The sequence below is a fragment of the Phoca vitulina genome, unplaced genomic scaffold (genome assembly GCF_004348235.1).
Source record: "Phoca vitulina isolate PV1807 unplaced genomic scaffold, GSC_HSeal_1.0 scaffold45, whole genome shotgun sequence".
NCBI lineage: Eukaryota > Metazoa > Chordata > Mammalia > Carnivora > Phocidae > Phoca > Phoca vitulina.
In genome coordinates this window covers 11,582,383-11,596,302 of record NW_022589748.1, presented here as the reverse complement: position 1 = coordinate 11,596,302, position 13,920 = coordinate 11,582,383, and the positions used below count along the sequence as shown (strand labels likewise).

Here is a 13,920-nt window from a genome sequence, read left to right as displayed (position 1 = left end):
CCCCCTTTTATAGATGAGGACAACTGAGGCTCAGCAAAGGTAGTGGGTTCAGGGTCCACCCCCAAGTCTCCAAATTCCCAGATAATTAGTGAGCAACATATATAGTTAAATGCTAACAACTTAGCGCTTAATTATGTACTATTGCACATTGTATTGTATATAATTTCATGCTAATTGCAGGGTTTCAGAATGAGCTGAAGGGAGTCGGGCGCAAATGGCAAGGGAAGGCTTTGTGGAGACTTTGGGAACTCAGCTGGGCCCTGGAGAAGATTTGGGTGGAGGCTGGAGAGGATGGGGTGGATTTCTGGAAAAGGGATTAGAATGATTAAGGCGGTGGGGTAGGAATGAGCATGTGTGGGGAGGAACTAAGATAATGCTCTTTAAATAATGGAACTCTATAAATATAAATGTACCTAATAGTCACTGAGAACTTTCTAAGTGCTGGGTACTGTGCTAAGTCCTTTCCACTGTTATGGCTTCCAATCCACATTTAACCCTACGCGGGAAAGAAAAATCCAACCAGACAGGTACTGTTATGACTTCCATTTTAACAGAGGAGTAAACTAATGCCAGTGTTGCTATCGGGAGCCAGGCCTGGTCTCAAAACTCATGTTCTCCCCAGCTCAATTTCAGAGACTGATTGATTAGAGGTGGGCTAGACTTAGGACTTGCTACTCCAAGTGTGGCCCAGGAGCATTGCTTGGGAGCTTGTTAGAAATGCAGGTGTGGGGGGCGCCCAGGATTAAGCTCCTGCCTTCGGCTCAGGTCATGATCCCCAGGGTGGGGTCCTGCTCAGCGGGGAGCCTGCTTCTCCTCTCCCTCTGCCCCTCCCCCCTGCTTGTGCGCACACTCATGCTCGGTCTCTCAAATAAATAAATAATCTTAAAAAAAAATAAAGAAATGCAGATGTGGGCCCCTCCCTCCCCAATGCTACTGAGCCGGAACCTGCACTTTGACACAGTCCCAGGCGATCTGTGTGCACGTTAGTTAGCATATGAGAAGCTTGGAAAAGCACGGGGTTGGGGAGAAGTTTGGCTGGATGCGTGCCTGTGCTGTTCAGTTCTTTGTGATGACATCCCCCCTCCTGGTAGAGGCCGATAAATGCATTCTCGGAGGGTTTGAGGTGCAAGCCCAAGGCAGCCCTCAGGAGCTGAGATCTCTCTGTCGCCTCGTGTTTCATCTAAAAATGTCACTGAATATCCATTCCACACCATAATATATTAGTGGTCATTCTGATATTTCAAAATGGTTATGTAAATTGCCGTGGAGTAGGATGCCTGTTCCCGGAAGATGCATGAGATGGGTTTCTTTGTATCTTAAATGGGGTAATAATAACCACTTTAAGAGCTCTTGCGAAGATCAAAGGAGAATCATGTATATAGAAATGCACCACATCAGACTCGTTATTCTGGAAGGGACTGAGAATCCTCCCCACACCCAGTGTCCTGCAAGCAGCTCTCTGAGGGCTGAGGTTGTATGCGCTTTTCTCCCATTCAGGGCGAGGCAGGGCTCAGTCCCAGAGAGGACAGAGTCACCTCTGGGCAGCTCAGGAAGCCAGGGAAGTAAGCGATTAGGGTCAGCTATTGCTAGTTTGTTTGCTTACATTCCTTAGGAGTCCCCACTTCCTGATTGTTGGGCCAGATGAGCCAGCAGGAAAACCCTGGCAAAACTCCAAGGTTTCAGGGACACCAGGACAGGAGAGAAGATGGGAGTACTTCATCCTGTCCCCAAGTGGGCCCAAAGAGAGGGGGATGTCGGGGGGGGGGTGGTTGCGGGAAATGGGGTGACTAGCAAGCAGATAACAACAACGGGAGTCCTACAGGAAAGGGGACAAGAAAGGGGATTGGGCTGTCAGCACTGGACCAGGAGCGACCTTGGGTAGTTTCCATCCAGAGGGCCCATTTCCTAGTAACTGGAAAGAGAAGATGGGGAGAGAGACCCAAAGGGGTGAAATGGACAGAGACAGTGACCATCCCCAACTGAGGCCAAGGAGGAAAGGAAGCCAGACAAGGCATAGGAAGAAAGAGACCCATTAGCAACTGCAGAAGCTGAAGGAGAATTTGGGGATGGATGGGGGGTCAGCCCAGAGCAATCGAAAAGGATGAACACGGGAAGAGCTGTTATAGTTGGCTAAGGAGGTTATGGGTCACCTCTGGCTAGGGTTGTTGTAGAATAATGGTGTGAAAGCCAGATTTTGAGAAGAAGAGAATGATGGGGATTTTCTTTTCTCTTCTCCCCATGGTAGCAGTTAGGATTTTCACCCAAATTGCATTTCTATTGCAAATGTCTTACTTGCCATTTAAAACTTAATCCACATAACTTGTGACCAGAACCAAGCCTATATTGTCTCTTTAATCCATCCCTTGGCAAAAAAGTTATTTAAGAAACAGAAAATTGCAAAGCATTGTTTATACTGTGATCCTATCTTTATTTAAAAGAATGTCTGTGGGGGCGCCTGGATGTCTCAGTCGGTTGAGCATCCAGCTCTTCTTGATTTCGGTTCAGGTCATGATCTCAGGGTCGTGAGATTGAGCTCCATGTTGGACTCCACGCTCGGGGTGGAGCCTGCTTAAGATTCTCTCTTCTTCTCCCTCTTTCCCTCCCCTCTCAAAAAAAAAAAAAAGGAAGAATGTGTTGGTGTGTGTATTTATAAATATGTATGTATATGATAAAGAAAACATCTGGGAGAATATATTTCAAGTTATAATGGTGGTTTCACTGGTATATACATATGTCACTTTAAATATGTGTGATTTAGTCTACATTAATTATCCCTCCATAAAGCTGTAGAAAATTATAATAGGGGTTATCTCTAATGATCAAATTATGGTATATATGACATAATTCTTTTGGCTGCAAATGACAAGAGACTCAGCAGAAACTTCTAAAGCAAGAACTTAATTGTCCAGATACTTCTTCAGACATGAGTGTATCCAAGGTGTCAAATCATGACATTAAGGATCTCTCTCAATCTCTCAGTGCACCTGCTGTCTCAGTTATTGACCTCATTCTCAGACAGTTCCAGGCCTGCGTCTCATCAGCCTAGCCCCCCAGTGGAAAGAGAGCAGCTCTTCCCCCAAGAGGATCAGCACAGTCCTAGGGCTGACTTTCAAGGGCCTGGCTTGGCCCAGGGCTCATCCACAGATCAGTGAATCACTGTGGCTGGGGGAGGCACTGTGTTGATTGGCAAGGCCAAGGCCAAGGTCATGTAACCCAAGAGGCCAACAAAGGAACTTTCAAGGGCCTCTCAGGAAGCCAGTGAACTGAAAAAACGGGAGCTGAATGATTCTCTAGAGGAAATCCAGAGTTCTGTTGCCTGAAGAGGAGGCCTAAGCCCACAAGTGTCTGCTCTTAAAGGAGCCCTCACTGTCTGGGTCATATATTTTTGTAATGACTCTTCTAATAAGCATGCATTTCTCTTGCCACGGCAAGAGAAAAATGAGATCCCTCCTTAAACAACTGATTTGGGTTACATCTGGTTATGATCATTCAGGTAACTAAATAATGAGTGTGGAGAAAACATTAAAGCTCAAATCTTGGCCCGAGCCCCTGATCTTATAGGGCATGGGCAGAACAAACAGTGTCGAGACCAGGAAACCAGCCTTGTCCTTTCCGTAGATGTTGATTGTGTATGCTCAAGACCCACGGGGCCATCAGACCATCTCTGGGGCTCTGGGTCGCCTGAGCGATGCCTTTGTCAAGCTCAGCCTCTGCCTCTCAGCCTCCTGCCTCCGTAAATAATTCCCCGCATTCCTGTATCATACTGCTCTGTTTCTTCATTTCAGGGTTACACTAAGGACATGGTGCCAGACTTCGATGAGAAACATGATGAGTATTTAATATTGCTTCAGCAGAGGAACCGGTAAGATGAGCTGCTCAATGGCAGCCCTTCATATTAGCCAAATAAAAACCCTATTTCGATTTATTAAACAGCATGCAGGCTCTGTTTCACATAGGAATGGGATGCAGGCAGCCTCCACTCAGGGGCTCGGAATATTATCTGCAATCCCAGCTCCTGTTTTTCCACTCGCTGATTTAATTGCCTCTTTGATTGAGCTGTAGCAAACCGTTCCACATGTAAGTACCACCTCTCGCCTCCCTGCTGCCATTCGGGGAGAAGGTGGCTTTGTCATGGAAAACCTCTAACGTGGCAGGTCCTGTGCATTAGTCACCTGAATAGCCCTGTCTGTGATCTTCCAGGCTCTGATGGGCCTGTGAAATCTGAGCCTATAATCATGCCTCATTAGATCAAGGTGGAGTCGTTTCCCATCTGTGTTTAAAGTTGGTCAGTATGTCATTTAATGTTAAGTTGGTACTCATTTTGACTCTGGTGTGCTAGCTCCAGAAAAATCCTACGGTAGATGCAGTGTTTGGTGACCGAGGGCAAAGCAGTGTGGTCTGGCTGGAAGGAGGCATCCCCTCTTCACTGCCTTCCCGGGGCCCGTGGAAGTTCACGTTCAGTTCACTGTGGTTTGTCACCAGGCCTCGGGCTGCGCGTTAAGCTGGGTTTGCAAACTCAGATGCGAGGAGGGGCCGGGCAGTGAGTGAAGCCAGCTCGGTGGAGACGGTGGACACCTGGGATTCTCACTTCCCAGCTGCTCAGTCAGCTCAGGCCAGTTGTTGTTTGTGGGAGCCTGGGCCCAGGGGTCCCTATCCTCCAAGGTTGCTGGAGAAGCTGGAAATCTGGATTTGGGTTTGAAATCCCCGGAGTTTTAAAATGTTGGTAATGCACTCAGATTAAAACACAAAACAACGGGAAGAATGCTGCAGGCCCCTATAACAGACCTGCAGGAGTGGGGAGGATGGGGCCCTAATCTGGGCCTTGGGGTTAATGGGAATGAGTTTGGGGTCTTGCAGGCAAGAGAGCCGGGGCGGGGTGGGGGGGTTTGTTGTCATCCTGCATGTGCATTCAGCCCTCATCTGACTGGCCTGACTCCCTGTGCTTGTCAAGTGGGGCCCCACTGGCATGTTGCATGGATGGGTTTAGTCCTTGGTGTTACAGGAGTTCAGCATTCCTGCCCACCGTCCCCTTTACTAAGATGCCCAGGATCCCTAACGCCCGCCCACGTTGCCAGATGCCCCCATTGAGGCAGCGCGACCCCTAGTGGCGAACTCTTGAACAGGTAAACTGTAGGAGCGGCTAGAAGCGCCAGGCAGCGTGTCCTCTGTGCCCAGCCACCCTGTGCTTGTCTCCCCCGCCCAGGGGCGACTCCAACTGCGGTAGCAGGAGGCTCGTGCTGATTAGCCCAAAGGGGTTTTTATCATCATTAATGCCATGGAGCAGGGCGTTTTTATTCTGTTCCTGGCAGGCTAGATGGTGCCACCGAACACCTGAGTGATTGTTTAATCATATCCGTGTGACTTGTCTGGGAGGACATTGTCATAGTTCCTTAGGAGCAAATTGCTTCTCATTAATCAGCAGATCAATAAGTGCACAATCAAAGGGGTACCAGCCGATAGCATACAGGAGAATATCCAGAGACAAGGTTGTAGCACAAGGCAATTAAAAAAGATGTCCAAGCCGAGTTGCCATAAAATTTGGGGGATGCGCTGTCACCGAGACGGGGCTGGCATGATGACAGGAGCTCAGAAGGTAGAGCTGGAAACACCTCCAGATAGAGACATGAAAACTGGGTGGCTCCCCAAGCTATCACTGGGTGTTGCTTTAGAGGCACCTTCTCTGGAGTGCTTCCCACGTGCCAGGCGCCTCACTCCCATCATTTCATTATATCCTCCCACTACCTGATGAGGGTTAGCTACACTCCTTGCACCCGTTTTCCAGACGAAGAAGACCCAGAGCAGTGAGCCATGTGTCCAAGGTCATCCAGGCAGGAAGTGGGGGAGCTGGGCTGTACTTTCTGATTGCTGTTTGGTTTGACATTGTCATAAATAATCAGGCAGGGAGAAACCCGTCAGAGTTGCCACTTTCATGACGAGGGGTTTTGTGGAAATAAACCGCAGTTTATTGGAGATCTAGTTGTATGACCTGGTAGAAAACCAGCCTCTGGGCTGTATAGTGTGCACGGAGGGAAATGAAAACCCAGTCTGCTGATCCGGGTTGCCCCGTGACCTGAGAAAGGGGGTGTGTGCAATCACTGGAGCCAGTTCCCAGGAGTGACTTGCCCAGAACGTAGCCGCCACAGATGCCCGTGATGTTATTCTTTTACTCATTCAGTAGGATTTTGCTGAGGGCCTTCTCAGTGCTTAGCACTGCCACCGGTGGGAAGAACATCGTGATGAGGAAGGCACAGACTTTGTTAGTTAGTGCTCCTGGGGTCAAACCGACAGAAGCCCAAGGTAAATAGACCTTAAACAATAAGGAAACTTATTGGCTCATGAAAGTGAGAAATCCAGCTTCAGGCATAGTTGTATCCAGGTACTCAGCTCTGACTCCATGTTGGAGTCACTTGAGGCCAGTACTTCCTTCACGGGGGGCCAAGGCAGTCACCGGTGGCCCCACACTTACATCCTGCCTCGAGGAGGAGAGAGCACTTCCTTCTTGATAGTTCTGGCAAAGGTTCTGAGGTGGGCCCTGGCCCCAGCGCCGAGCCAATCGCCCCCCGTGCCTGGTGAGGTGGCATGGTCTGACGGGCCACTCCTTGGCCACCTCCTTAAGCTGGGTGGTGGAATGGGTGTTACCCAAACCATATGGAGAAGAGAAGGAATGGAGTGGTTCTGAAAGGAGATCCGAGAGGCTCAGTTTGGAAGATGGGGGAGAGTTGCTGGCGAGGCAAAACGAACAGGTGTCTGCCCTTGCCCTTGAGGAACTCCCTGGGCAGCAGCAGGTGAGCACAAGGCCACCTATTTATAACTACGCCCGAAGAAGCAGAACATGATCGTGTGCTCCAGGAGAGGACCAGGGGAGGTAGAGGAGGATGTGACAGCCCCGAGTCACCCCTGCACAAACCCCCCGGAGGATCCTTAGTGATTCTGGTCACTCACCTTCATGAGAGATGTAATCACGCCTGACAGATTCACTCAACAACAGATCAACCAGACTGGGCCAAGTACTGGAGGGCTGACAGCCGAGAGGAGCTGTAATACATCCCTCTAGATGCTGGAGGCTGGACCGGATCCAGGAGTCCAGCAGTGGTATTATTTCTTTTTTGGAAAAGGTGGTTTGAGGGAAACGTATAGGAAAAAAATACCCATGAGAGAAGTGAACCCACTGCCCCAAAAGGAAATTCAGGCAGAGAAGGAAGGGGAGAACCAGCACCCAGGGGGGCATTGGCATGGGCCAGTCTCTGAGTTGGAGCTTCAGCCCAGTACCCCATTCCATCCTCGTGACACCCCAAAGAGGTCGAGGCACTCTTGATCTCATTTTACAGAAGAGGAACAGGCCCAGGGGGTGTCGGGACTTGCCCAAGGTCACACAACCTAAGGAAATGGGAGAGCCTCCCGTGAGGAGCTTCATCCCTCACACTGTGCGATCTCCACCCATACGGATCAGGGATGCTGACATCCTTAAAGGGTGATTCCCAGAGCCCGTGAGCACCGACATTCTGGGAGGAACAGCAGGCTGTCTGCACCACTGCCCTTCACCTCTCTATCCTTCAAGGCTGGTCTCAAATGCCACCACCTCCAGGACGCCCTCAGCTGGAAGTCACTGCTCCTCATCTGGACTCCCCTTGCTCAGAGGCCCTGTGGCGTGATAAGCGGTGAGGAGACAAGAAACAGCAGAATGGTGTGGCTGGGAGATGGGCTCTGGAGCCTCGAGGACTGGAATTTAAATCTTGGCCACTTCCTGGGCTCTGTGACCTTGGGCAAGTTCATCTGTAAAACAAGCCAATGGTAGGACCAGTGAGGGAGTAAGAGAGACAACACCCAGGTGTCATCTTCATCACCACCATCATCACCATATTAATGCTAAACACGCCTTCTCCCTGAGCTGACATCCAGGTATTCCTTGAATGCTTGAGCCCTGGAGAAGCCCTCGGTTGGCCTCTGGGGTGACTGAGGTCCGAGGGGCCACCTAACCTGGTCATCGCAACCACAGCGCTCTGAGGCTGAGGTGGTTCAGCCATCAACCCAGGCATGGCCACGCCCAGGAGCGACCCGCCACCACCCCTCGCGCTTGGCTGCGCCCTCTCGTGCCCCGACCCCCCAGTCATGTCCCCCTGTCACATTCCCACTTCCCCTCTGTCCAAAGAGCTGTGTGCAGGTGGCCCCACAGGTCGCTACAGGCTCAGACAGAAAGGCTCCAGTGATGAGCACGGGTCCACGGGAGCTGTGTTAGGATGCGCATCCATGTCTTCTCTCCCCTGCTAGACCTGAAGTGCCTTAGAGCCACTTGTTCCAGAAACAGGTATGGAGAGCATTCCTCACACTCAGCACAGACCCCATATCCAGGGGTCTGATGCCCGCGGTAGGAAGGGAGAATAGACAGACACACGGAGAGTCTCCCATAGTGTGAGGCATGAGCCCCCTGCTCTGAAGCCAGGAAAACCCAGACTAGGGGTATGATGGGGCAGCAGGTGGGCAGGGGCTCCATCTTCCACAGGGCAGGGACCGTGTCTGAGTTTTCTGAATCCCCTACACCGAGGGCCCGCTTTTTATGCAAAGCAGGCTATCAATTAAAAAAAAAAAAAAGACACCACTTTTCTTTGATGCCACGTGCATAGTGCGTATCACTGTCAGCTCATCTGCAGCCGGGGAGTTCCTTCAGCGATCCCTTTCACAGTCTGGATGATTATCTCCTCATTTATCAGTTTCATAAATCCACATTTTCATCAATCATTCTGCTTAAAGAGAAGCACACACGGAGTACCAGCCCCAGATCCCGCGTAGCGAGCGGGACATCACCGTCAGCACCCAGGCAGCGTCAGGAGACAGGGCGGCCTCCGGAGGGAGGTAGAGGCAGGCACCCTGTGGCTGGGCGGTCAGACTTTCCACTCTCTGGGCCCCTCCCAGGGCCCGGGCTCCCTGCGCTCTCTCCCTAGGGCCCGCTGCTGCCCACTGCAGCCCTTGGCAGTTGGCTCCAGAGAGTACAAGGATGGCTGTGTTTGGAAAGCGTCTCTTGGTGACTTGTGTTTTTCTTCTGTTTTATGCTGTTGCCCGCCCAGCAATCAACTCCCAGGCTTCCAAGGCCGGCAGGAGATAAGTCTATAATAAATGTTCCTGCCATGATTGTTGAAAAGATGGATGTAGCAACAGCTAAAGAAACATTTAAAAACCAAACAAAGAGATCACCCGAAATGCCACCCTCCTTCCTCAACATGATTGGATTTTCACATGTATCACCTTCCACGCCGCGTCCACAAACACACCTTTTTCCAATTTTGCACTTAACCACACACATCCCTTTGTTATTCTGCTCCCCGCCCCCCTCCCCGATCACAAGCAATTCCTCACCTTTGGACAGACTCTTCATAATGATCTCAGCTGCGTGGGATCCCAGGTTCCATTCCCTGGGGTTGGACTTTTGGGTTGCTTTCAGGGTTTTGTTATGACCGAACACTGACCTGTTGTTCCTGGTCAAGAGTGATTTGCCAGAATGGGCTCACTAAGGGGAAGACCAAGCATATGGCGTTTTCTCTATTTTCATATTACTTCTGAAAAGGTTCTGTGAGTTACCAGCAATGTCTAAGTTGGCCAGGTTCAATGTCCTCTCGCTTAGCTGTAGAGATTGTCTTTGTTGTGGTGAAGACTCTCGAGCCAGATTGCTTAAGTTTGCACCCTAGCCCTACCACCATACCAGCTGTGTGGCCTTGGGCCAGTTACTTACCCTCTCTGTGTCTCACTCTCCTTATCTATTACATGGGGATAATAAAAGTAATTACCCCATAGGGTTGTTGGGGAAGATTAATGTCTTAATATAGTCAATCCTTATTATTCACGGGTTCCCTAAATATGAATTCACCTACTCACGAAAATTTATTCGTAAATTTTAAATATTTGCAGTGCTTTTGTGGTCATTTAAAGACAAGTGCAGAGTGGCAAAAATTTTGGTTGCCCAATACACATATTCCCAGCTGTGGTAGAACAAGGGAATACTCCACCTTCTTATTTTAGCTCTTACCCCATAAGTATACTGAGTGCCATGTCTTCCACATTTTTATGCTTTTTGCTGGTGATTTTGCTGTTTAAACTGGCCACCAGGCATGGTGCTGAAGTGCTGTCTAGTGTTCCTAAATGTAGGAAGGCTATGATGTCTCTTAAGGGAGAAAAAACGTGTTAGATGAGCTTCCCTCAGGCCTGAGTTACAGAGTGCTGGTGTGTGAGTTCCATGTCAGTGTCTCAACTATGTATCAAATTAGGTGCCTTTAAAAAGAAACACACACACAGCAGGGTTCTGTATTGATCATTTGGTGAAAATGTTATGAGAGGCTCACAGGAACCAAATCCTGTATTTTCCCCTGGGAACAAAGTTTCAGTATTCACTAACTCCATGTTTGTGGTGACTTCATAAAATAAAACTACTGCGAATAACAAGAACCAACTACCGTATCTGTACCGCAGGAAGAACAGAGTCTGGCACCTCGTACACACCCTTGATGTGATTACTGTTTCTATTATTTTTTAAAATTTGCATTTTGCTAGTTTGACAGGAACTTATTTAAAGGGGATGCACCCTGGTTGCCACGCGGGTTGGTTGTCTGTATTTCTTCTTGTGTGGAAATAAAGCTAGTTGATGCAGGGTGCAGAGAGGTGGTTGTAGAGACACAGGGATTTGGCGTCCGATGGGAGTGGCTCTCTTGGGGCTGGTGAGGATGCTGCACGCTGTTTATGGTACTGACAATATCAGGAGTTGGGAAAGGATCGAGCCTGAGGTGTGAAGTTGGGTTTTCGAGAAAACTTGAACTAGAGGTCCAGCCATGTTCACAGCAAGACCCTTTTAACCAAAAGGTGATAATCATATCATTAATCTTGAATTAAAGCCTGCTTTGATATATGCTTTCACTGCATCAGAATATAAACTGATGACATTTGAGATATCAGGGGTGAGCTTTTGAGAACACATTTATTTACTGAAGCAAAAAGTCAGTCTGCCTGGTCGGACGAAGGATGTTTTCTGATTTGTAGATGTTCTCTGAACTGTCTTGCAAAGGCTTAGAACCTAAGACCCTTAGACCCATGTTTTGTTATGCCCTGGAGAAGGTGCCGTTATCCACACGAGGTGGAGATGCATGAAGTTGGGGTCATCCCAGGAGGCCCAGGCTGTGTGGTGATTGCGCTCACACATGCCTGCTTTCTGTCTTCGGCCACCGTGGAGCGAGGAATGATGTGCGCCTGCGTTGTTGCTAATGTGCGTTTGAGCCTCAGAACGAAAGCAGAAACACCCCTGCAGGGCCCGAAACAGTCTCCCCCTTGCTGCTTCTCTGTGTGTGTAATGGGCCTCTTAGAGGCTGTTTGTCGATGAACAGCTGGGCACCCGCCACCTGGCCTCCGATTAGAGACGCTTTGCCCGTCAGAGGTGCAGTTCTCTCCCCATGTGGGCCTGGGCGGCGGCCCAGGCTCACATAACAAGGAGCAAGTGATTGTTTCTCTTCCAGGGTATTAAAGCATCTGAAAACCAAGGACCCCATGCAACTGAGACTGGAGCACTTGGAGCAGGGCTTCTCTGTCTATGTCAACGGGGCCAATTCAGAGCTGAAGACGTCCCCCCGGAAGGCTGTCCACTCCGACTTCACCAGGAGTGCTTCACACGCTGAGGGGACACACGGTGAGCATGGGTCACCTGGGCGCAGTGGAGCTACGTCCCATGCCCTGAAACTTACCAGCAAATAACTAGTTAACCTGTTCAAGTTAACTCTACCCACTTTGCCAGAAAGAGAGCAGGGGGCACCTGGGTGGCTCAGTGCGTTAAGCAGCCGACTCGGGATTTCAGCTCAGGTCATGGTCTCAGGGTCGTGAGACTGAGCCCTGTGTTGGGCTCTGCACTGGATGAGGAGACTGCTTGAGATTCTCTCCTTCTGCCCCTCCCCTGCTGGCATGCACGTGCGCTTTCTTTCTTTCTCTCTTTAAAAAAAAAAAAAGAGGGAGCAGGAGTGTGAGAAAGAGAGAGAAATCCCTTTTTATTCCTTTTAAAACTTAGTCTTGGGGCGCCTGGGTGGCTCAGATGGTTAAGCGTCTGCCTTCGGCTCAGGTCATGATCCCAGAGTCCTGGGATCGAGTCCCACATCGGGCTCCCTTCTCCTTGGGAGCCTGCTTCTCCCTCTGCCTCTCTCTCTCTCTCTCTCTCTGTCTCTCATGAATAAATAAATAAAATCTTTTAAAAAACAAAAAATAAAAAAATAAAAAAATAATAAATAAATAAATAAAACTTAGCCTTGGCCTCCATTACCCCAGGGCAAAGGTGGCCAGAGCAGTAAATTCCTGGCTTTTCCATTTCACGGTGCCAGTAATTGAAGGAAATGTCTAGAATAATTTAAATTATACCCGATTTTCACTGGATCTGTCTTCACTTTAGTACCCAACCCCGTGTGATATTTGACTCCACAGTTCATGTCTGAATGTAGTTAATCCATACTTCACAGACTTTAAACCGGTCCCATGTGTCCTGTACTAAAAGCTCAGAGAGTCTGTGAAGTTGGAATAGGAGCACCCCCCCCAGCGGCTGGCTCCAAAAATGACCTGGCGGGGAAGTGAATGAAATGGCTGAGCACACGGGGTTGGGTCCCAATTTGGCCATGTTACTTTGTCTCTCCGGGCCTTAGTTTCCTCATCTGTCAAATGGGACTGACAAGGGCACCCATCCCTAGGGCACCAGAGTGCCCTTGAAGGCAGGCTGCTTTGTCTGAGGACCCGGCCTGCTACCGAGTGGCGGGAAGAGCATTTGGAATGAGGCTTTCTAGCTCTCTAGCTTTGAGACCTCTGGCAGTCAGGTCCTCTCTGACCCTCAGTCTCCGCTTCTATGAGATGGGAATAATTAAGCCCACCTTGCCGGCTTGCCAGGAAGGTTAAATGACATAAGAAATGTAAAATGCCCATCGCACAATAATCTTGATTCGTGTTGTTCTCATTCATTGCCTTCTAGGTATGGGGAATATCCCAAGCCGTAATAGACAGCAAAAGTCAAAACAACGAGGAGATAAAAGGAGAAAGTGATGTCCCCAAACCTTCACCTAGGAGAGTCACTGCTGTCCAGCTTAGAGTTTAGCATGAGCTTCCTAGCCCTCCAGGGCAACGAGGGAAGTGGGATGATTCTCTTAGCTCTCGGGGAGGAGGAGTCGGGCCAACCTGCTGCTAGTTGGGACAAGCAGGCCTTTCCTGGTACAGGTTTCAAGGAGGTGCAGTTAGCAGGAGTCTCTGTACTTGGGCCCCCAGCAGTACCTTAACTCATTCCACAAATAACCCTCCCTTCTGTCTTCTTCTACACAAATGATGGCCTGTACTGCACACGGTGTGTACCCTGCTTCCCTATCTCAGAGACGGTTCCTTTTGTATATAGACCTGCCAGTTCAGCTGTGACTTACTCCTCCCCCTTCCCTTTCTCCTGGGCATTTGGCCTGTTTTCTAATGCCCCGCTGCTACAAACAGGACTCGCTTTGCATACGAGACTTTGGGCACGGGGTGTGCATTTTAGATGGAAGTCACGCATCTTCCTTGGGTGTGAACTTGTCACGGCTGCCTCGCTGAGTCTCTTTCCCTCACCCCTGGTGCAGATTATGGACGGAGAACCCTGTTGCGAGAAGCAGAGGAAGCTTTAAGACGGAGTTCACGGACAGCCCCCAGCAAAGTCCAGCGCCGAGGATGGCACCAGGTCTGGAAACCCTGGGCAGTATAGAGACACACGGCACTAGCTCGTGCTTCAGAACAAGGAGCAGGGTTCTTATGGAAACAGAAACATAATCTGAGCACTGGGAATCCCTGTGGGCCGTGGTGGGTCTGGCTGGGCACCGCACTGGTGTCCTCTCTGCATGTAGTGTTGGCCCCTGGAAGGTAGAGGAGTCTGGGGACCTCCCGCCCCCTCTGTGTGGC

General features: G+C 49.8%; 1 protein-coding gene across 3 annotated transcripts in view; it reads left to right on the top strand.

Annotated features, from left to right (window-relative positions):
- Positions 1–13,920, top strand: part of KIAA0556 (KIAA0556 ortholog) — a 180,539-nt gene that overhangs the window by 44,892 nt on the left and 121,727 nt on the right. For all 3 annotated transcript variants that reach the window (XM_032430729.1, XM_032430728.1, XM_032430727.1), the window contains 3 exons: positions 3,786–3,862; positions 11,493–11,662; positions 13,605–13,702. In XM_032430729.1, coding sequence (XP_032286620.1) covers positions 3,801–3,862; positions 11,493–11,662; positions 13,605–13,702 — 330 coding nt within the window. In that variant the 5' untranslated portion in view covers positions 3,786–3,800. The remainder of the gene's footprint in view (positions 1–3,785; positions 3,863–11,492; positions 11,663–13,604; positions 13,703–13,920) is intronic.